The following is a 24,295-nucleotide window of genomic DNA, read 5'->3' as shown; positions in this document are numbered from 1 at the left end:
ACTCCGTACGCTTTATCTGGACATGGTTCGTCAGGACCTCCAACAGCCGAAGCTAAGCAGTAACATTAACACGATGCCTTCTAATTGCAGTCGCTGTACTCATAATATACAGGAGAATGATCGTTAAGCAAGGGAAATTTCAGTGTAGGAAAGGATGAAACTGCGTCTGTGCCACCAGTAAGTACAGATAGTAGTATAAATCCCCTCACACAGTCCCCGCAGCCGGACAACTTTCTCATGGTTTCTGGAGGGAAATGCTGTAGGAATGCTCAACCGGTGTCGCTCATTCAGCCGACAGAAACTTTCAACCGGTTCTCCCCATTAAGCAGCGAGTCAGAGTCAGAGGCCGAGCCTTCTCTGGTCTCTACTCCTCCGTTACGGGGTCTGAGACACCTAAGCCTCCCACCATTACCTCTGACAAATTGAAAACCCTAGTCATTGGCGACTCCATTACCCGCAGTATTAGACTTAAAACGACACATCCAGCGATCATACATTGTTTACCAGGGGGCAGGGCTACCGACGTTAAGGCTAATCTAAAGATGGTGCTGTCTAAAGCCAAAACTGGCGAGTGTAGATAGTATAGGGATATTGTTATCCACGTCTGCACCAACGATGTTAGGATGAAACAGTCAGAGGTCACCAAGCGCAACATAGCTTCAGCGTGTAAATCTGCTAGAAAGATGTGTCGGCATCGAGTAATTGTCTCTGGCCCCCTCCCAGTTAGGGGGAGTGATGAGCTCTACAGCAGAGTCTCACAACTCAATCGCTGGTTGAAAACTGTTTTCTGCCACTCCCAAAATAAAATTTGTAGATAATTGTCCCTCTTTCTGGGACTCCCCCACAAACATGACCAAGCCTGGCCTGCTGAGGAGTGACGGACTCCATCCTAGCTGGAGTGGCGCTCTTTTTATTTATTTTTATTTCACCTTTATTTAACCAGGTAGGCTAGTTGAGAAAAAGTTCTCATTTGCAACTGTGACCTGGCCAAGATCAAGCATAGCAATTCGACACATACAACAACAGTTACACATCGAATAAACAAAAGTCAATAATACAGTAGAACAAAAGAAAACAAAAAGTCTATAAACAGTGAGTGCAAATGAGGTAAGATAAGGGAGTTAAGACAGTAAATAGGCCATGGTGGCGAAGTAATTACAATATAGCAATTAAACACTGGAATGGTAGATGTACAGAAGATGAATGTGCAAGTAGAGATACTGGGGTGCAAAAGAGCAAGATAAATAAATAAATACAGTATGGGGATGAGGTAGTTAGATAGATGGGCTGTTTACAGATGGGCTATGTACAGGTGTAGTGATCTGTGAGCTGCTCTGACAGCTGGTGCTTAAAGCTAGTGAGAGAGATATGAGTCTCCAGCTTCAGAGATTTTTGCAATTCGTTCCAGTCATTGGCAGCAGAGAACTGGAAGGAAAGACGACCAAAGGAGGAATTGGCCTTGGGGGTGACCAGTGAGATATACCTGCTGGAGCGCATGCTACGAGTGGGTGCTGCTATGGTGATCAGTGAGCTGAGATAAGATGGGGCTTTACCTAGCAGAGACTTGTAGATAACCTGTAGCCAGTGGGTTTGGCGACGAGTATGAAGCGAAGGCCAACCAACGAGAGCGTACAGGTCACAATGGTGGGTAGTGTATGGGGCTTTAGTGACAAAACGGATGGCACTGAGATAGACTGCATCCAGTTTGTTGAGTGTTGGAGGCTCTTTAATAGATGACATCACCGAAGTCGAGGAACGGTAGGATGGTCAGTCTTACGAGGGTATGTTTGGCAGCATGAGTGAAGGATGCTTTGTTACTATATAGGAAGCCGATTCTAAAATGTATTGTTGAACATAATAAACGGCTCTCTATCCCCTGGATATGTACCAAACTCACTAAAAGTGATAGTAACAAAGCCTCTTGAAAAAGCCAAACCTTGACCCAGAAAATATAAAAAACGATGGGCCTATATCGAATCTCCCATTCCTCTCAAAATGTTTAGAAAAAGCTGTTGCACAGCAACACACTGCATTCCTGAAGACAAACAATGTATACGAAGTGCTTCAGTCTGGTTTTAGACCCCATCATAGCACTGGGACTGCACTTGTGAAGGTGGTAAATTACCTTTTACTGGAGTCAGACCGAGGCTCTGCATCTGTCCTCGTGCTCCTAGACCGTGGTGCTGCTTTTGATACCATCGATCATCACATTCTTTTGGAGAGACTGGAAACACAAATTGGTCTACATGGACAAGTTCTGGCCTGTTTAAGATCTTATCTGTTGGAAAGATATCAGATTTCGGTGTTCCTCAAGGTTCAGTTTTAGGACCACTATTGTTTTCACTATATATTTTACCTCTTGGGGATGTCATTCGATAACATAATGTTAACTTTCACTGCTATGCGGATGGCACACAGCTGTACATTTCAATGAAACATGGTGAAGCTCCAAATTTGCCCTCCCTAGAAGCCTGTGTTTCAGACATAAGGAAGTGGATGGCTGCAAACTTTCTACTTTTAAACTCGGACAAAACAGAGATCCTTGTTCTAGGTCCCAAGAAACAAAGAGATCTTCTGTTGAATCTGACAATTAATCTTGATGGTTGTACAGTCGTCTCAAATAAAACTGTGAAGGACCTCGGCGTTACTCTGGACCCTGATCGCTCTTTTGACGAACATATCAAGACTGTTTCAAGGACAGCTTTTTTACATCTACGTAAAATTGCAAAAATCAGAAACTTTGTCCAAAAATGCAGAAGAATTCATCCATGCTGTTGTTACGTCTAGGTTAGACTACTGAAATGCTCTACTTTCCGGCTACCCGGATAAAGCACTAAATAAACTTCAAATAGTGCTAAATACCTCTGCTAGAATCCTGACGAGAACCAAACAATTTGATCATATTACGCCAGTGCTAGCCTCCCTGCACTGGATTCCTGTCAAGGCAAGGGCTGATTTCAAGGTTTTACTGCTAACCTACAAAGCATTACATGGGCTTGCTCCTACCTATCTTTCCGATTTGGTCCTACCTACACGTACGCTACGGTCACAAGACGCAGGCCTCCTAATTGTCCCTAGAATTTCTAAGCAAACAACTGGAGCAGGGCTTTCTGCTATAGAGCTCCATTTTTAATGAATTGCCTGTCTACCCATGAGAGACGCAAACTCGGTCTCAAACTTTAAGTCTTTATTTAAGACTCATCTCTTCAGTAGGTCCTATGATTGAGTGTAGTCTGGCCCAGGAGTGTGAAGGTGAACGGAAAGGCACTGGCGCAACGAACCGCCCTTGCTGTCTCTGCTTGCCCGGTTCCCCTCTTTCCACTGGGATTCTCTGCCTCTAACCGTATTACAGGGGCTGAGTCACTGGCTTACTGGTGCTCTTCCATGCCGTCCCTAGGAGAGGTGCATCACTTGAGTGGGTTGAGTCACTGACGTTGTCTTCCTGTCTGGGTTGGCACCCCCCGTTGGGTTGTGCCGTGGCGGAGATCTTTATGGGCTATACTCGGCCTTGTCTCAGGATGGTAAGTTGGTGGTTGAAGATATCCCTCTAGTGGTGTGGGGGCTGAGCTTTGGCAAAGTGGGTGGGGTTATACCCTGCCTGTTTGGTCCTGTCCGGGGGTATCATCGGATGCGGCCACAGTGTCTCCTGACCCCTCCTGTCTCAGGCTCCAGTATTTATTTTCAGTAGTTTCTGTCGGGGGGCTAGGGTCAGTCTGTTATATCTGGAGTATTTCTCATGTCTTATCCAGTGTCCTGTGTGAATTTAAGTATGCTCTCTCTAATTCTTTCTTTCTCTCGGAGGACCGGAGTCCTAGGACCATGCCTCAGGACTACCTGGCATGATGACTCCTTGTTGTCCCTAGTCCACCTGGCCGTGCTGCTGCTCCAGTTTCAACTGTTCTGCCTGCAGCTATGGAACCCTGACCTGTTCACTGTATGAACATTTGAACATCTTGGCCATGTTCTGTTATAATCTCCACCCGGCACAACCAAAAGAGGAAGGGCCACCCCTCTACACCTGCAATGCTTGCTGTTTAGGGTTTTAGGCTGGGTTTCTGTAGAGCACTTTGATATATCAGCTGATGTAAGAAAGGCTATTATAAATAGATTTGATATGTTCTGAACATTGCAAAATAGAAATGGAATGAATAGAGCTGACACGGTTCTTTAGTCTTCATGACAGACAATCATATACAGTGGGGCAAAAAAGTATTTAGTCAGCCACCAATTGTGCAAGTTCTCCCACTTAAAAAGATGAGGCCTGTCATTTTCATCACAGGTACACTTCAACTATGACAGACAAAATGAGAATAAAAAATCCAGAAAATAATTTGCAAATAAATTCATTAAACATCCTACAATGTGATTTTCAGCTATTTTTTTCCTAATTTTGTCTGTCATAGTTGAAGTGTAGCTATGATGAAAATTACAGGCCTCATCTTTTTAAGTGGGAGAACTTGTACAATTGGTGGCTGACTAAATACTTTTTTGCCCCACTGTATGTTCTAGTACATTTCTATCAGAACCTTCTGTAACGCTATTTGCTCATTATCCACCAAATGGAAGAAAACGTCCTGAAATGGGGAGGGACAACCCTAGACTTGGCTAATAAAAAGCACTCATTCTTGTTTCCGGATAAAAAAATATTTAAAATGTTTCCCATCGCACATTAATGAACAGAGCCCTGGCTGGTTGGGATGATGGACACACAACAGGACCAGGAGGTTTGGTCTCACCTACTCAGGAGGTGTATAGGTCAACCCCCATGACTGATGATCCCTGGCATGCTTCATGTGCAGATCTGACCCTTGACACAAGAATGAACACAGTCCAAATGGCAGATTAACTGAATGTGCACTCAGCTAAAAAATATGTTTTTTCCAACTACAGGTTGAAGATGGAAAAATAGCACCACAGGTGGAGAGCCGAGTTTTCTGCATTTGTGTGTGTGTGTGTGAAACAATGTGGACTACGCAAAGCCCATAAATCAGTGAATGAGAGGAGAGCCACACCTAGTTCATGTTAGAGGCTGGGGCAGCCAGGTGTAGAAGAGTGGAGGAGGGATGAGGAAGGCAGGGGGTTGGAGTGAGCACACTGACGAGGCCCCCTTACAATGCCCCCTTTTCACAGATGCCTAGGCCGTCCATGGTCCTGCCTGCCTGCAAAACGCCCCCACTCCACTCCGGCTCCTCTTTCAGTGCAGTTCTTTTCCGGATCCCTCCGTCGTCTCGCACAGGGAAGGGGAGGTTTGAGGGGGAAACTGCATCACTAAATGTTTTCTTTAGGAACAGGCCACCGCTTGTTTGACTTCCAACGAAAACAACAACGAGGGCCTTGGAGGTTTCTAACAATTTGTCCAGTGTAGCGGAGGGGCGGATGGGATGGGAGGAGGGGTGCGGGTGGAGGAGGGTGTGGACGAGTGCACTGGCGGGCAGACGGACAGACTGGGTCAGCTGAAAACAGGTTCCTAAGGCACGGGGCCCCTGGGGCACACAGGCACGCCATATACACACAAAGCTGCGTGCAACAAACACTCACCAACACACATGCACAACATGCAATAGACGTCAGTGTCGTTTAATAGCATTGTTTCCTCCCTCACAAGTTCACTACTGAGATGAATCTAGTCGCCCTCAGTTTCGTAATGCCTTAGCCAGCTTTATCACCAAAAAGCTAGCAATTCGATGGCGCAGGTGGAGGCAATTCAAGCTGAAAAGTGAGCTTACCTATTCATTTGTGTTACACAGACACAGAAGCCTGTACGGTAGAGCAATTTAGCTCACCTAGCGGTGAGGAATGATCAGTGGTTCTATGAGCGGGAAGCTATAGCATAGCTAGTGTGTAGCGTAGCACTAGCCACCACGTACCATGAGAACAGTAGCGTTAGCATAGCACTACTCCCCACCTTGTCAGTGTCGCTGGGTTGGAAGAGGATGGCTGGGGCGCTGTGGAACACTGGGTTGTGCTGTACAAACTGCTGCTGTTGGAAGTCCTGCGTCACCTGGAGAGAACACAGACACGTACACACTTGTTTAGGTAACCTCATAAGACCACAATAGAGGCATCTAATAATCTGACAGAGGAATGAAGGGATTTGAATAGATAAAATATCATTATCATGACAGAAGAGGATTTACTCAATCCTTTGAGTGTTTATTATGTCAATGAAGGGCAACCACACTGATCTTACTTAAGTCATGGCCATGGAAGGACCACTGACGTTCAGAGCAGAGCACAGTATAACCCAAAGTCATGGGGGAGCATTCACGGTCACCTCAAGGTTCACAGGAAGATGACCTGAGAGAGGTTCCAAACTATGCACACACACACAGGCTGCTGTGTGGTGTCAGTGAAAAAGAACCATATGGGTCAACGGGTCGAAATATGACCACTGTTAAACAGAGCAACCGGAGGTTGCTGTTTCGCCACAAATATACAGTCACGCAGTGCTGATAGGAAATGAACTGCAAACCAAGGTCAGGTTCCAGAAACGCAAGAAGACCAAGAGATCAGGACTTAAGATGGCTGAGGGGTAACTGAATAGCTAGTAAGACAATAGAGTATTGAGATAGGTAAATGGTCATCTCTAAATCTTTGATGGAAAAATTAGGACCTAAACCATGGTATCAATGTGAATATGACCGACTAGGTTTCAAACTCGGGTCTTCTACACCCCACAAGACTGTTAGCCATCTGAGCTAAAGCCTAGGCATAAGCTCAGGGGAATGTGAGTTCTCAGGTCTCAAGCAAGGCCACTAACTGAACCAGCGCTGTTACTCCAATTTCTGCTCATTTTCCTCATTAGGAGTCTGCAAGACAGCACAAACAGATCTGGTAGCAAGCTAGTTCAATTAAAGCTAATTTGTGGACTAGTTTCCATGCACTCACCCCGTTGGAGCTCTCCAGGACGACATTGAAGGTGTCGTGGACAGCCTGGTAGGCCTCCAACTCCGTCTGGCTCAGAGAGACCAGGTAGTCCTTTACCTGCTCATAGATGCCCCCATCCAGAACCTGAGGAGCACAGGGCAACAAGGTAATACGTTCGGAACTTAACTTGTAATTGACCAGTAATGCAGTAATAAGCCAGCATCTCTCTCACTCGCACATTAGTGGTGGTGATCCAAGTTGTCTGTTTCTGCAGTCATGCAAACTATGACATAGCAATCGTCGGAGATATGCAGCATGACTGCAAACAAAAAGATGACCTGGAATGCCTGTACATGTGTGTGCTGACGCCTCACCTTGATGCAGTCGATCAGGTCCGTGTCGTAGTAACGCTGCTGGTGAGCATTAGCCGCTGCTAGCGTGAGCAGATAGTCGTTCCTGGCGTGGTTGGCTTTGGAGTTACACTCACTCCTTTTGGCTTTTAGCTGGTGAAAAAAAAAAACACTCATGGGGTCATTCCAGGTAATCTTTAGTTTGATAGGTTGATGCTACAACAGAATTTATTTTGGGCCCCTATGCAGCTGAGTTTGTGGGCATGGCCAATTGGCCATACATACAATGTATTAATGTAATGCTCTCACCTTTACACTGGCCCGCTGCAGACTGGACCTGGACTGGAACAGACTCAGTTTGGACCTGGACAGAACAGAAGGAGAGAAGGATCATGTATGTGAACCGATTCACACAAGACCAGTGGTTCCAACCAAAAGTCTTACATTTTCACACCTGTACATCGGAGTATTGGATAGGTAGCATTACGGTAATAGCTCCCCCTTTCCCTCCGATAGGCTTGGTGGAATTGTACCCAGATTTCTTACCCATCTGATCCTCTCAGATCTCCACAAGGCTGTAGGGGGGGATTTGGGATTGGACAGACAGTGTACTGTACATACTTGGCATCCTGCTCAGCCTTGTCTCTGACAGCCTGGGCCATGGTCTCAGTCTCCTGGTACTTCTTCCTGGTCTTGGCCAGCTCCTTCACAGAGTCCTGCAGCTCTGCCTGCACCAGCGTCAGCTGGTCAATACACTAAACAAACAACAACCAGAGGTTATCGGTATGTGTATATACACTAAACAGTTATCAATATATGGTACAGAACATGTCATGTGGTGAAATTGACTATATATACACACACACTAAAGTATGTGGGGCGGCAGGTAGCCTAGTGGTTAGAGCATTGGACTAACCTGAACAAGGCAGTTAACCCACTGTTCCTAGGGCGTCATTGAAAATAAGACTTTGTTCTTAACTGACTAGCCCAGTTAAATAAAGGTAAAAAAAATATATATATATATATATTTTTTTAAGTGGACACCCCTTCCAATTAGTGGATTCGTCTATTTCAGCTACACCCATTGCTGACAGGTGTATAAAATCCAGCACACAGCCAAGACAAACATTGGCAGTAGAATGGCCTTACTGAAGAACTCAGTGACTTTCAACGTGGCATCATCATAGGATGCCACATTATTAAAATAAACTATATATATATATTTTCCTTTATTATTTTTTCCTGTAAGTGCTGCTATTGTGAAGTGGAAACATATAGGAGCAACAACGGCTCATTCGCAAAGTGGTAGGCACACTAGCTCACAGAACGAGACCGCTTAAGGTCTGAAGCGCGTAAAAATCTTCCGTCCTCGGTTGCAACACTCACTACCGAGTTCCAAACTGCCTCTGGAAGCAACGTCAGCACAAGAACTGTTCATTGTGAGCTTCATGAAATGGGTTTCCTTGGCCGAGAAGCCACACACAAGCCCTAAGATCACCATGCGCAATGGGAAGCGTCAGCTGGAGTGGTGTAAAGCGCACAGCCATTGGACTCCGTGGAAATGCGTTCTCTGTAGTGATGAATCCCGGCTTCACCATCTGGCAGTTCGATGGACGAATCTGGGTTTGGCGGATGCCAGGAGAACGCTACCTGCCTGAATGCATAGTGCCAACTGTAAAGTTTGGTGGAGGAGGAATAATAGTCTGGGGCTGTTTTTCATGGCTCGGGCTAGGCCCCTTAGTTCCAGTGAAGGGAAATCTTAACACTACATTCTAGACGATTCTGTGCTTCCAACTCTGAGGAAACAGTTTGGGGAATCCCCCTGTGCACAAACCAAGTCCATAGAGAAATTGTTTGTCGAGACTGGTGAGGAAAAACTTGACTGGCCTGCACAGAGCCCTGACCTCAACCACAACGAACACCTTTGGGATGAATTGGAACGCTGACTGTGAGCCAGGCCTAATTGCCTAACATCAGTGCTCAACCTCACTAATGCTCGTGCCTGAATGGAAGCAAATCCCTGCAGCAATGTTCCAACATCTAGTGGAAAACCTTTCCAGAAGTGAGGAGGCTGTTATAGCAGCAAAGGGGGGGACCAACTCCATATTAATGCCCATGATTTTGGATTGAGATGTTCGATGAGCGTGTGTCCACATACTTTTGGTCATGTACCCGTACAAATCAGCTGGGCTTGACAATCTGGACCCTCTATTTCTGAAACTATCTGCCACCATTGTCGCAACCCCTATTACCAGCCTGTTCAACCTCTCATCTCGTCTGAGATCCCCAAGGATTGGAAAGCTGCCGCAGTCATCCCCCTCTTCAAAGGGGGAGACACCCTGGACCCAAACTGTTACAGACCTATATCCATCCTGCCCTGCCTATCTAAGGTCTTCGAAAGCCAAGTCAACAAACAGGTCACTGACCATCTCGAATCCCACCGTACCTTCTCCGCTGTGCAATCTGGTTTCCGAGCCGGTCATGGGTGCACCTCAGCCACATTCAAGGTACTAAACGATATCATAACCGCCATCGATAAAAGACAGTACTGTGCAGCCGTCTTCATCGACCTTGCCAAGGCTTTCGACTCTGTCAATCACCATATTCTTATCGGCAGACTCAGTAGCCTCGGTTTTTCGGATGACTGCCTTGCCTGGTTCACCAATTACTTTGCAGACAGAGTTCAGTGTGTCAAATCGGAGGGCATGCTGTCCGGTCCTCTGGCAGTCTCTATGGGGGTGCCACAGGGTTCAATTCTCGGGCCGACTCTTTTCTCTGTGTATATCAATGATGTTGCTCTTGCTGCGGGCGATTCCCTGATCCACCTCTACGCAGACGACACCATTCTATATACTTTCGGCCCGTCTTTGGACACTGTGCTATCTAACCTCCAAACAAGCTTCAATGCCATACAACACTCCTTCCGTGGCCTCCAACTGCTCTTAAACGCTAGTAAAACCAAATGCATGCTTTTCAACCGGTCGCTGCCTGCACCTGCATGCCCGACTAGCATCACCACCCTGGATGGTTCCGACCTAGAATATGTGGACGTCTATAAGTACCTAGGTGTCTAGCTAGACTGCAAACTCTCCTTCCAGACTCATATCAAACATCTCCAATCGAAAATCAAATCAAGAGTCGGCTTTCTATTCCGCAACAAAGCATCCTTCACTCACGCCGCCAAGCTTACCCTAGTAAAACTGACTATCCTACCGATCCTCGACTTCGGCGATGTCATCTACAAAATGGCTTCCAACACTCTACTCAGCAAACTGGATGCAGTCTATCACAGTGCCATCCGTTTTGTCACTAAAGCACCTTATACCACCCACCACTGCGACTTGTATGCTCTAGTCGGCTGGCCCTCGCTACATATTCGTCGCCAGACCCACTGGCTCCAGGTCATCTACAAGTCTATGCTAGGTAAAGCTCCGCCTTATCTCAGCTCACTGGTCACGATGGCAACACCCATCCGTAGCACGCGCTCCAGCAGGTGTATCTCACTGATCATCCCTAAAGCCAACACCTCATTTGGCCGCCTTTCGTTCCAGTTCTCTGCTGCCTGTGACTGGAACGAATTGCAAAAATCGCTGAAGTTGGAGACTTTTATCTCCCTCACCAACTTCAAACATCAGCTATCTGAGCAGCTAACCGATCGCTGCAGCTGTACATAGTCTATTGGTAAATAGCCCACCCTTTTCACCTACCTCATCCCCATACTGTTTTTATTTATTTACTTTTCTGCTCTTCTGCACACCAATATCTCTACCTGTACATGACCATCTGATCTTTTATCACTCCAGTGTTAATCTGCAAAATTGTAATTATTTGCCTACCTCCTCATGCCTTTTGCACACATTGTATATAGACCCCCCCTTTGTTTTCTACTGTGTTATTGACTTGTTAATTGTTTACTCCATGTGTAACTCTTTGTTGTATGCTCACACTGCTATGCTTTATCTTGGCCAGGTCGCAGTTGCAAATGAGAACTTGTTCTCAACTAGCCTACCTGGTTAAATAAAGGTGAAATAAATAAAAATAAAATAAATGTCGAGTATATATATATGTGAGCTGATCAATACACTGGACAAACAAGTGGTGACATACAGTTATTAAATGGTGAGATATACTTGGTAGGGATGTAATGATTCATGGAAGGTATGCAGCATCTTCATTATTCAAATGCTAAAATATCTTGAGCAATATTAGGCCTTATTATTTGAGTGACAACCTCTGTAATTTGCTAGGTTATTGTTATCTATGCGTTGTTGAAAATGGTGCTTTACCAGAATAAAAGTAAACCCCCCCCACACACACGGGAGGAACACCGGTAACGGGATACCAGGAACACTTAACATTTCCTATATTCTTTTGAATGACTAGACCCTGGATATTACAACGTTTTCCCCAATGTCGCACTGCTGCAATTCCACAAAATACACCACATGAGCAGCAGCAGATTGGATAATGTGCAAAAAAAATAACTTGTCGCGTGGATGCCTTTAGGATACCGTATTTACTTCACAAAGACACCATAAATTCAAAGCACACGCATAATTGACACTGCCGGACTGCACATGAGACACAAATGCAGTTTAAGAGTTCTTATCAGAACTGAAAATTTGATCCCGGTCCGACCCATGCCCGGTGAGCTGAAGCCCGAGCCCAGGTCTGACATCACAGAAATTAAATGAGCCAGCAGTAAAACAGTTGACTATATTGAACTGGTTTTGAGAACAATGCGGCGGAAGCGGAGTGAGGAGACGGCCATTGGGCCTAGAAAAAGCTTAGAGAGGAAAACGCACTTTAGATATGATCAATTGAATGATGAAAAAAGTAATATCCAACAGTTCTAATAATTCAAAGTGATAGACGTGTGTGTGGTTACCAAGATGATTATTTCAGCATTGTTTTGATGGGGACAGCGCCGTGGTGCTACTTTGATACAAGAGTGGTGCACTCGTCTTGATTAATCAATTCATGTCAGATTGTTTACACTGAATCTCTGTTTGATATTTGGTAATTAGGCTAGTGAAATGTTAGCTAAATTAAGGTGCGTCCTAATTATGATCTTTATTCTAGTTTGCTGATATATTAGCTGATTAGAAAACATTTCCAGCATGTTATACAAGTTGATTTTGATCTTCAGCCTGGCCTACTCCCGACAAAAAGCCTGTGATAATCAACGTGATTTTGTTTCACAAAATCTTTCTGTATATTTGGTTAATTGATCTCTGGCTTCGTTTACTCATCTATCACTGATCAGAAACATGTACCATGCAGTAGCCTTAATCAAGTGTATTATTTCTCTATGGACTCACATATATAGAACCTATAGGGTATTTTCCACTGAAACCCAAAATCCTGACTCGCATGAAAATTACCAAATTTATTCTGTAATCCATAGGTTGCATTATCAAAGCACGTCTCGCCTATCTATGCCTGTCAAAATAAAGCTAACATTTCCCCCGCTTCTCTGTGCCGTCTCATATCGCTGCTCATATGACAGCCTCGGTAGAGAATGTGATCAAGAAACAGTCTGACAGTAATATATATATATATATATATATATATATATATATATATATATATATATATATATATATATATATATATATATATATATATATAAAAATGTAATAATAATGTATTAAATAATAATAATAATAATGATAATGTAATAATGTATTAAATGTAATAATAATAATCATGTAATAAAGATTTTTTTTTTAAACAGAGCTGGTCCCCGTTAAGATACCTTGATATTTAAACAATTTCCTGTCTTCATCTCCCCATTATTCATTAGCTGATCTGCTATCTGTAAAATCAATTCGATTTAGCCAAATTGGAGAAATTCTGTCATTCGTTGGAGGTTAGCTAGCAAGCTTAGCAACTTTGGACTTCTATTTGATTACAGTTAAAGTTGGTATGATTACACAATGCTATATTTCAGGGTTACACTCTCTGCCTCAGCGCATTCTGTGGAAAGACAGTCTAGGCCTACTGCTGAAACGCGCTGAATGAATTAAGCAACATGATAAAGCTCAGAATTTAAGAACTGCCCGTTTCACAATTCACAACGTCATTGGCCATCAAAGTTACTCTATCATTACTAAATATCAGTTTCACTTGCTGCAAAGTCTTTACATAGTTGAGCAGCCAAGCTGGCAATGTGGAACAACACCCCTCCTATTTTGGGAGAACCCTGGCATTGTGACCTTATCTTGGTTTTAAACGCTTTCAAATGGGCACTTTAAAATGGGCATTTGTACGGTATTTCCTGGGACTCTCAGGAGAAATATTAATTATTTTCAGTACTGAAACTTGGTAGATGCTCTGTAAAATATGAATCCCTAAAACACACACACGTATAATTTACACACACACAAGTAATCGCAGACAGATCCAGCTCAGAGGTCCAGCTCCTGAGCTCCATCAGCAGCAGACTTTCATTTAGAATGGAAAATGTATGTATTTATGCAACAAATGTTAATGCATCAAATAAATTTGTTCTCTAATCAAACCAAATCGCACTGAATCGTTACAAACTAAAATGTATCGTTCCTGTATCATATCAAAGCCCATGTATTGAATCGTCTTGAAAGGGAATGATACACATCCCTAATACTTGGCTATATTCAGATGCATTGCCAATACAATTATCATGCCTGGAAATGCATGCCTGTCTATTGGTAACCCATTCTATGATGTCCTAAGAGCTAACATAATATTCTTATTAGGTTAGTCAGGGTGAACAAAGGGTGCTTGTTGATGGTAGCCAGTGGAATGTGGAGACTGGACAGAGGTAACTAGAGACCAATTGTTGGTCAAAGCCTGACCAACTTGGTAGGGCAGCAGTGGGACCAACTAGCTGATAGGGAAGCAGGGGTGTATTCAGTAAGGCGAAAATGTCTCTGAATGGAGTAAAATGGGGGAGGATACTACCTGAACCTGTCCAATGAGAACACGCTATAGGGCGCTATGCAAATTGAACTGGGTCTATGGTTTCTGGAATAATGGTGTTGATGTGAGCCATGACCAGCTTTTCAAAGCACTTCATGGCTACAGACACGAGTGCTACGGGTCGGTAGTCATTTAGGCAGGTTAACTTAGTGTTTTGGGCACAGGGATTATGGTGGTCTGCTTGTAACATGCTGGTATTACAGATTCGGACAGAGGTTGAAAATGTCAGTGAAGACACTTGCCAGTTGATCAGCGTACACGTCCTGGTAATCCGTCTGGACCTACGGCCTTGTGAATGTTGACCTATTTAAAGGTCTTACTCACATCGGCTGCGGAGAGCGTGATCACACAATCACCCGGAACAGCTGATGCTCTCGTGCATGTTCAGTGTTACTTGTCTCAAAGCGAGCATAGACGTTATTTAGCTCATCTGGTAGGCTCGTGTCACTGGGCAGCTCTCAGCAGTAGGCTGTAATAGACTACAAATACAGTTGTGACAAGCGTGTAACGTCATACCCAAGAGGACTCGAGGCTGCAATCGCTGCCAAAGGTGCATCAACAAATTACTGGGTAAAGGATCTGAATACTTTTGTCAATGTGATATTTCCATTTTTTATTATGGGGTATTGTGGGTAAATTGATGAGGGATTTTTTGAAAATAAGGCTGTATGTAGAAAAAGTCAAGGGGTCTGAACACTTTCCGAATACACTTTAACCCAGCCAATCAGGAACATTAACGGTCTTCTTGGTAAGCAACTCTAGTGTAGATTTGGCCTTGTGTATTAGCTTATTGTCCTGCTGATAGGTGAAATAATCCACCAGTGTCTGGTGGTAGGCAGTCTAAAGCAAGGTTTCCTGCTGATAGGTGAAATAATCTACCACTGTCTGGTGGAAAGCAGTCTAAAGCAAGGTTTCCTCCAGGATTTTGCATGCCCTTAGCTCCATTGAGTTTATTTTTTATCCTGAAAAACTCCCCCTTCCATAACATGATGCAGCCACCACTATGCTTGAAAATATGGAGCATGGTGCTCAGTAGTGGGTTGTATTGTATTTGCCCCAACATAACTTTTTGTCCTAAATACAAAGTGTTAATTGCGTTGCCACATTTCTTGCAGTATTACTTTAGTACTGTGTTGCAAACAGGATGCATATTTTGGAATATTTATATTTCTGTAGACTTACTTATTTTCACTCTCAATTTGGTTAGTATTGTGGAGTAACTACAATGTTGTTGATCCATCTTCAGTTATCTCCTATCACAGCCATCTAACTGTTATGAAATTGTTTCGTTCCTCTCTAGCAACTGCGTTACCTTTGTAGTGACTGGGTGTATTGATACACCATCCAAAGTGTGATTAATAACTTCACAATGCTCAAAAGGATATATAAACATGTCTTTTTTTTTTACCCATCTACCAATAGCTGCCCTTCTTGGCGAGGCATTGGAAAACCTGGTCGCTGATCTTTGTGGTTGAATCTGTGTTTGAAATTCACTTTGACTTCTCACTTCTCGACTTACATATAAATTGTTTGTGTGTGGTATAGAGATGAGGTAGTCATTCAAAAATAATGTTAAAAATTATTATTGCACACAGAGTGAGTCCATGCAACTTATTATGTGAATTGTTAAGCACATTTCTACTCCTGCATTTATTTAGGCTTCCCATAACAAAGGGGTTGAATACTTAGACTCAAGATATTTCAGCTTTTAATTTTGTATTAATATGTAAACATAATTCCACTGACAGTATGAGGTACTGTGTGTAGGCCAGTGACCAAAAACTCTAAATTGATTTTTAATTCAGGCTGTAACATAACAAAATGTGGCAAAAGTCCAGGGGTGTGAATACTTTCTGAAGGCGCTGTAAATACACTGGTTGGTATCCAAAGAACAGCGTACTTCCCCTTAAGGCAGAAAAAAACACATCCTGAATTGTTTCAGTGGTTTCAATTCACCAGCTGTATAAATGGAGACATACATCCAATGTAAGACATGAGAGAGCAGGAGAGAGTCTGCAAACTATGCAGAACTAAGCCATGTTGTGGTGGTTTGGCCTCCATACCTTCCTGAGCTGATGCTCCTTCTGCAGCCTGGCAGTCTTGGCTGGGTCCGACACCTGGTTCCTGTAGTTCTCACAGGCCATGATCCTGGACTGGGTCACCTGCACCATGCCCTCCAAGTAGGCCTTCCAAACAGTATACATGTTCCTATGACGAAATGCACACACAAACATTAAACTGTTATGGAGACAAATACATTTTATATGTTCTACTGTGTTGTTAATATGGTTACAATTGGGCATAATTGTATACACACTGGTAAGCATTATTATGGAAAAATAACACTAACATCTGTCCAATTCACCTGAGGGAGAGTGTGAGACAATACGAATTCTGACGATGCCACGGTGACGAGAGGTCTTACCTGTGGTCTGTGGGCTCCTCTGGTAGGCTGGCTGGCCATTCCCTCTTCAGGTACTGATTGGACAGCTTCTGTAGAGCCTACGGGGGAGGAAGAAGAGAGACCTTTAACCCTTGAACTCCTGACCCACTTTCTACCTTCCGATACTGCTGCTTCCAAGGATTTCCATGATTACCTTGGTCTGGGTCGTGTTCAACAGGCACGAAACGGATGGGGTATTGTGTGTTGATTGATGAGGAAAAAATTATTTAAGAAATTTTAAAATAAGGCTGTAACGTAAAAAAAATGTGTAAAAGGGTCAAGTGGTCTGAATACTTTACGAAGGCACCGTATATCTAGGAATGTTTGATAAACTGGTGGTGCTGAATCCAGACCTTAACCCCTTTCTCGCCATTATTTTCCTAATTCTGAGATATTTGGATGAATCTATACAGGGACCCAGGATGAACTCTTGGAATTCCATGCCTAATCTAAACTAGGCAAGTCAGTTAAGAACACATTCTTATTTTCAATGACGGCCTAGGAACGGTGGGTTAACTGCCTTGTACAGGGGCAGAACGACAGATTTTCACCTTGTCAGCTCGGGGGATCCAATCTTGCAACCTTACAGTTAACTAGTTCAATGCTCTAACCACCTGCCCCCTCGTTGCACTCCACAAGGAGCCTGCCTGTTACGCGAATGCAGTCGAAGCCAAGGTAAGTTGCTAGCTAGCATTAAACTTATGTTATAAAAAACAGTCAATCAATCATAATCACTAGTTATAACTACACATGGTTGATGATATCACTAGTTTATCTAGCGTGTCCTGCGTTGCATATAAATCGATGCAATGCTGGAGGATGATTTAACAAAAGCGCATTTGCGAAAAAAGCACAATCGTTGGACAACTGTACCTAACCATAAACACCAATGCCTTTCTTAAAATCAATACACAAGAATATATTTTCATAACCTGCATAATTAGCTAAAATAAATCCAGGTTAGCAGGCAATATTATCCAGGTGAAATCGTGTCACTTCTCTTGCGTTCATTGCACACTGAGACAGGGTATATGCAACAGTTTGTGCCACCTGGCTCGTTGCGAACTAATTTGCCAGAATTTTATATAATTATGACATAACATTGAAGGTTGTGCAATGTAACAATAATATTTAGACTTAGGGATGCCACCCGTTAGAAAAAATACCGAACGGTTCCGTATTTCACTGAAATAATAAACGTTTTGTTTTCGAGATGATGGTTTCAGGATTCGACCATATTAATGACCAAAGACTCGTATTTCTGTGTGTTATTATGTTATAATTAAGTCTATGATTTGATAGAGCAGTCTGACTGAGCGATGGTAGGCAGCAGCAGGCTCGTAAGCATTCATTCAAACAGCACTTTCATGCGTTTTGCCAGCAGCTCTTCGCAAGCACAGAGCTGTTTATGACTTCAAGCCTATCAGCCTAATGGCTGGTGTAACCGATGTGAAATGGCTAGCTAGTTAGCGGGGTGTGCGCTAATAGCGTTTCAAATGTCACTCTGAGACTTGGAGTAATTATTCCCCTTGCTCTGCAAGGCCCGCTGCTTTTGTGGAGTGATGGGTAACGATGCTTCGAGGGTGGCTGTTGTCGATGTGTTCCTGGTTCGAGCCCAGGTAGGGGCGAGGAGAGGGACAGAAGCTATACTGTTACACTGGCAATACTAAAGTGCCTATAAGAACATCCAATAGTCAAAGGTACAGTGGGGAGAACAAGTATTTGATACCCTGACGATTTTGCAGGTTTTCCTACTTACAAAGCATGTAGAGGTCTGTAATATTTATCATAAGTACACTTCAACTGTGAGAGACGGAATATTTTTTTTTAATCCAGAAAATCACATTGTATGATTTTAAAGTAATTAATTTGCATTTTATTGCATGACATAAGTATTTGATACATCAGAAAAGCAGAACTTAATATTTGATACAGAAACCTTTGTTTGCAATTACAGAGATCATACGTTTCCTGTAGTTCTTGACCAGGTTTGCACACACTGCAGCAGGGATTTTGGCCCAATCCTTCAGGTTCCGGGGCTGTCGCTGGGCAATACGGACCTTCAGCTCCCTCCAAAGATTTTCTATTGGGTTCAGGTCTGGAGACTGGCTAGGCCACTCCAGGACCTTGAGATGCTTCTTACGGAGCCACTCCTTAGTTGCCCTGGCTGTGTGTTTCGGGTCGTTGTCATCCTGGAAGACCCAGCCACGACCCATCTTCAATGTTCTTACTGAGGGAAGGAGGTTGTTGGCCAAGATATCGCGATACATGGCCCCATCCATCCTCCCCTCAATACGGTGCAGTCGTCCTGTCCCCTTTGCAGAAAAGCATCCCCAAAGAATGATGTTTCCACCTCCATGCTTCACGGTTGCGATGGTGTTCTTGGGGTTGTACTCCTGCAATCACAGTGAGTGGAGTTTAGACCAAAAAGCTCTATTTTTGTCTCATCAGACCACATGACCTTCTCCCATTCCTCCTCTGGATCATACAGATGGTCATTGGCAAACTTCAGATGGGCCTGGACATGTGCTGGCTTGAGCAGGGGGTCCTTGCGTGCGCTGCAGGATTTTACACACACTCATATGTTTGGACACAAACTTTTGACTGGTACTGTGCATACACAGAGCGGGGCAAGAAAGTATTTAGTCAGCCACCAATTGTGCAAGTTCTCCCACTTAAAAAGGTGAGAGAGGCCTGTAATTTTCATCATTTAAACTATGACAGACAAAATAAGAAAAAAAAAAATCCAGAAAATCACATTGTAGGATTTTTTATGAATTTATTTGCAAATTATGGTGGAAAATAAGTATTTGGTCAATAACAAAATTTCTCAATACTTTGTTATATACCCTTTGTTGGCAATGACAGAGGTCAAACGTTTTCTGTAAGTCTTCACAAGGTTCACACACACTGTTGCTGGTATTTTGGCCCATTCCTCCATGCAGATCTCCTCTAGAGCAGTGATGTTTTGGGGCTGTTGCTGGGCAACACAGACTTTCAACTCCCTCCAAAGATTTTCTATGAGGTTGAGATCTGGAGACTGGCTAGGCCACTCCAGGACCTTGAAATGCTTCTTACGAAGCCACTCCATTGCCCGGGCGGTGTGTTTGGGATCATTGTCATGCTGAAAGACCCAGCCATGTTTCATCTTCAATGCCCTTGCTGACGGAAAGAGGTTTTCACTCAAAATCTCACGATACATGGCCCCATTCATTCTTTCCTTTACACGGATCAGTCGTCCTGGTCCCTTTGCAGAAAAACAGCCCCAAAGCATGATGTTTCCACCCTCATGCTTCACAGTAGGTATGGTGTTCTTTGGATGCAACTCAGCATTCTTTGTCCTCCAAACACGACGAGTTGAGTTTTTACCAAAAACTTATATTTTGGTTTCATCTGACCATATGACATTCTCCCAATCTTCTTCTGGATCATCCAAATGCTCTCTAGCAAACTTCAGACGGGCCTGGACATGTACTGGCATAAGCACGTCTGGCACTGCAGGATTTGAGTCCTTGGCGGCGTAGTGTGTTACTGATGGTAGGCTTTGTTACTTTGGTCCCAGCTCTCTGCAGGTCATTCACTAGGTCCCCCCGTGTGATTCTGGGATTTTTGCTCACCGTTCTTGTGATCATTTTGACCCCACGGGGTGAGATCTTGCGTGGAGCCCCAGATCGAGGGAGATTATCAGTGGTCTTGTATATGTCTTCCATTTCCTAATAATTTCTCCCACAGTTTATTTCTTCAAACCAAGCTGCTTACCTATTGCAGATTCAGTCTTCCCAGCCTGGTGCAGGTCTACAATTTTGCTTCTGGTGTCCCTTGACAGCTCTTTGGTCTTGGCCATAGTGGAGTTTGGAGTGTGTTTGGAGTTTGGAGTGTGAGGTTGTGGACAGGTGTCTTTTATACTGATAACAAGTTCAAACAGGTGCCATTAATACAGGTAATGAGTGGAGGACAGAGGAGCCTCTTAAAGAAGAAGTTACAGGTCTGTGAGAGCCAGAAAACCTGCTTGTTTGTAGGTGACCAAATACTTATTTTCCACCATAATTTGCAAATACATTTATTAAAAATCCTACAATGTGATTTTCTGGATTTCTTTCCTCATTTTGTCTGTCATAGTTGAAGTGTACCTATGATGAAAATTACAGGCCTCTCTCATATTTTTAAGTGGGAGAACTTGCACAATTGGTGGCTGACTAAATACTTTTTTGCCCCACTGTATGCTTGGGGTCATTGTCCATTTGGAGACCCATTTGTGACCAAGCTTTTAACTTCCTGACTGATGTCTTGAGATGTTGCTTCCATATATCCACATAATTGTACTTCCTCATGATGCCATCTATTTTGCGAAGTGCACCAGTCCCTCCTGCAGCAAAGCACCCCCACAACATGCTGCTGCCACCCCCGTGCTTCACGGTTGGAATGGTGTTCTTCAGCTTGCAAGCCTCCCCCTTTTTCCTCCAAACATAACGATGGTCATTATGGTCAAACAGTTCTATTTTTGTTTCATCAGACAAGAAGTACAATCTTCTTCCCCATGTGCAGTTGCAAACCGTAGTCTGGTTTTTTTATGGCGGTTTTGGAGCAGTGGCTTCTTCCTTGCTGAGCGGCCTTTCAGGTTATGTTGACTCGTTGTACTGTGGATATAGATACTTTTCTACCTGTTTTCTCTAGCATCTTCACAATGTCCTTTGCTGTTGTTCTGGGATTAATTTACACTTTTCACACCAAAGTGCGTTCATCTCTAGGAGACAGAACACGTCTCCTTCCTGAGCGGTATGACGGCTTCATGGTCCCATGGTGTTTATACTTGCGTACTGTTGTTTGTACAGATGAACGTGGTACCGTCAGGCATTTGGAAATTGCTCCCTAGGACGAAGCAGACTTGGAGGTCAACAATTTCTTTTTCTGAGGTCTTGGCTGATTTCTTTTGATTTTCCCATGATGTCAAGCAAAGAGGCACTGCGTTTGAAGGTAGGTCTTGAAATACATCCACAGATACACAGATACATCCACAGATACACCTCCAATTGACTCAAACCTCGTTTTCTGTATTTTTCCAAGCTGTTTAAAGGCACAGTCAACTTAGTGTATGTAAACTTCTTTGGAATTGTGATAGAGTGAATTATAAGTGAAATAATCTGTCTGCAAACAATTGTTGGAAAGATTACTTGTGTCATGCACAAAGTAGATGTCCTAACCGACTTGCCAAAACTATAGTTTATTAACAAGAAATTTGTGGAGTGGTTAAAAAACTAGTTTCAATGACTCCAACCTAAGTGTATGTAAACCTCCGACATCAACTGTATATATCACATTCCTTGTGTGTGATCATATATTCTCATACATTGAATGTTTAATATTGTGAACCTATGTTCTACATTTTTTGCTGAGTACTGACTCTATATATAGGACCTTCCACGCCCTCCTGGGATATGGATGCCTGATGAAGACCAAAGGGTCGAAACATTACAAATAAAAATCACCTGGGAGCACGAGCAGCAGTGTGCAGCATTTTCCTTTCTGTTTTCCATGAGTTTGCCTATAACTCCAGCACCTGTGAAAAGTACCTTGATGTGTTCTTCAGCTGAAAGTTTCCAATAAGAAACTCAATTTTGCTTTCTGTTGCAAAACGTTTTTGTTATGGTGTGCCATAATGAACACAACCCTAGAAAACCACAGGTCAAAGTTCCAGTATGTCTACATTTTAGAACGTTGGATGTGAAAGAACAAGGAGTCTGGGAACCTCCTTCTTTGAAGTAATCACTGATTAGAAATGATTGGACAGGTTAACTTAAGGGCTCCACCTCATGACCCTACGGGCCCTGGTCAAAAGAAAAGGATGACATTTGAGATGTAGCCATGGACTCACTCACCTAGAGCATGGGTATAGTTAAGTGGTGGCTGCTGCAGGCCTGCAGCACATTTATGCTGAGTTGGGCTCATTTTTATTTTGTAATGTAATTCACTTATTTTAAACCACAGTAGCATCCCCTGGAAATACCGCTTGCCGGCAGTGAGGTTTAGCTTTGAGGAACTGGAATAGCATTGCAGAGTAAACACAAAGACCAACTTAAATATTTCAGGCTTTTCCCCCCCAGTGGGGCCTTTGGTATGCGAGGGTGTAAAGTCATGCAGACACGCACACACTGCTATATGGACCACATTCTTAGGTGAACAGAGAGACAGGTGATCGAAATGGCAACTTGGGCAAATGTCTGACCTAAACATAGAATGCAGGCTAGCTAGCACCTACTAACATCCTGAAGGCCTACCAACCGACCAAGCGTGTTTGAGATCAACTACTATCTGGCATCCAAAATGACTATTCATTATGATTTATAGATCACTCAGTCTGCAGTTGCTAACTGTCCATCTCAAACACTGACTGACTGCTATAGAGTTCATGCAGGGAGGTGAGTTGAATTCAATCTGGCCTGGTCCCAAATTGGTTTGTGCCGTCTTACCAACTTCAATGGTCATTGGCATGCTAAATAACTATAGTAATTGGCTATAAAGCACAAACCAATCTGGGACCAGGCTAAATTCAATCCACAAGGGACACACTCCCATCCTGACACACTTTAGGCCCAGTCTCTGAATGCTTTGGTGTCACTGGGTTCTGGTGCCAAAGTTCCAAATGGCTGAACCCACCGCCACAAACCCAGCCATTGTGGGAGTCAGAGAGTGTAGCCAGCAGAGCGGACGTGTCTGAATTGTGTGGCGGAGGGTGAGGGAGGGATGGACGGAGGGAGGAGGGAATGGTAGGACGGGTTAAGGACAAGGGACAGAGGGGGTCATTTTATCACTTACTGTGATTTGAATATCAATCAGGTCATGGCAGCATGCAGGTGTTAAGACAGAGAGGAAAAAGAGAGGGATAGAGAAGAGGCAAAAGGGAAGAGGGTAAGTTATAGAAAAACAAGCATTTCAGAGTCCACTGTGACCTGCTTTGATTCAACAGTCTAACGCTCATCTCTAATTTGGCGCCCAAAAAAGCCATCTGCTGCTTCTACCAGTTCATTAGGGCAAACGTTTAGAAATGTTTTGCAATGGAAAATGACTACAAGTGCTTCTTATTGGACAAGTCCAGGTAGTCCCTCCCTGTTTCAGACTGTTTTCTTACATTTGGTGCCTAATGAACACAACCCAATAGACAGAGACAAAAGCTGCAAGCTGAGTGAGAAAAAGTATCCTGTTGCATCATCACAAGCAAACAACTATGTTATTGAAACACATGTTGGGAAAGTCATATTGATTGCATGTACTGACAATCCTCATGCTTGGCATCTACAGTGCGCGCTTGGTGTAAGGTGAAGGTAAACCCAAGACGCTGATCTTGGGTCAGTTTATCATTTTCACAGCTAATGGATAAGGTGAGAATTGAGGAATGGGATGAGGAAGCTGATCCTAGATCTGTACCTAGGGGAAATATCACCCCGGAGTGTGTGTTCAGGGAAATCAAAATGGCCATAATCAAATGACCTAGTATGAGTCACTGGAATAAATAGGCACAAACACGAGACAGGTAGCCAGGTGGTGTATTCACTAAGCCCCAAACAAAATAAAATAGGAGGGGACTACCTAAACTTGTCCTATAAGACATGCTCAGCTGAGGTGTGCCCCAATGTATACAACCCAGGGAGCATACAGTGCATTCGGGAAGTATTCA

The 24,295-nt window shown here is 43.6% G+C and overlaps 1 protein-coding gene across 2 annotated transcripts in view; it reads right to left on the bottom strand.

Annotated features, from left to right (window-relative positions):
• LOC109872872 (F-BAR and double SH3 domains protein 2) overlaps nt 1-24,295 on the bottom strand; it is a 52,782-nt gene that overhangs the window by 12,789 nt on the left and 15,698 nt on the right. For both annotated transcript variants that reach the window (XM_020464272.2, XM_031808428.1), the window contains 7 exons: nt 16,606-16,682; nt 16,244-16,388; nt 7,839-7,972; nt 7,527-7,581; nt 7,242-7,370; nt 6,889-7,011; nt 5,906-6,001 (listed from right to left, as the gene is read on the bottom strand). In XM_020464272.2, the coding sequence (XP_020319861.1) occupies nt 5,906-6,001; nt 6,889-7,011; nt 7,242-7,370; nt 7,527-7,581; nt 7,839-7,972; nt 16,244-16,388; nt 16,606-16,682 (759 nt within the window). The remainder of the gene's footprint in view (nt 1-5,905; nt 6,002-6,888; nt 7,012-7,241; nt 7,371-7,526; nt 7,582-7,838; nt 7,973-16,243; nt 16,389-16,605; nt 16,683-24,295) is intronic.

This window comes from Oncorhynchus kisutch, linkage group LG28, assembly GCF_002021735.2.
Source record: "Oncorhynchus kisutch isolate 150728-3 linkage group LG28, Okis_V2, whole genome shotgun sequence".
NCBI lineage: Eukaryota > Metazoa > Chordata > Actinopteri > Salmoniformes > Salmonidae > Oncorhynchus > Oncorhynchus kisutch.
The sequence above is the reverse complement of the archived record's forward strand: the minus strand, read 5'-3'. Positions and strand labels throughout refer to the sequence as shown.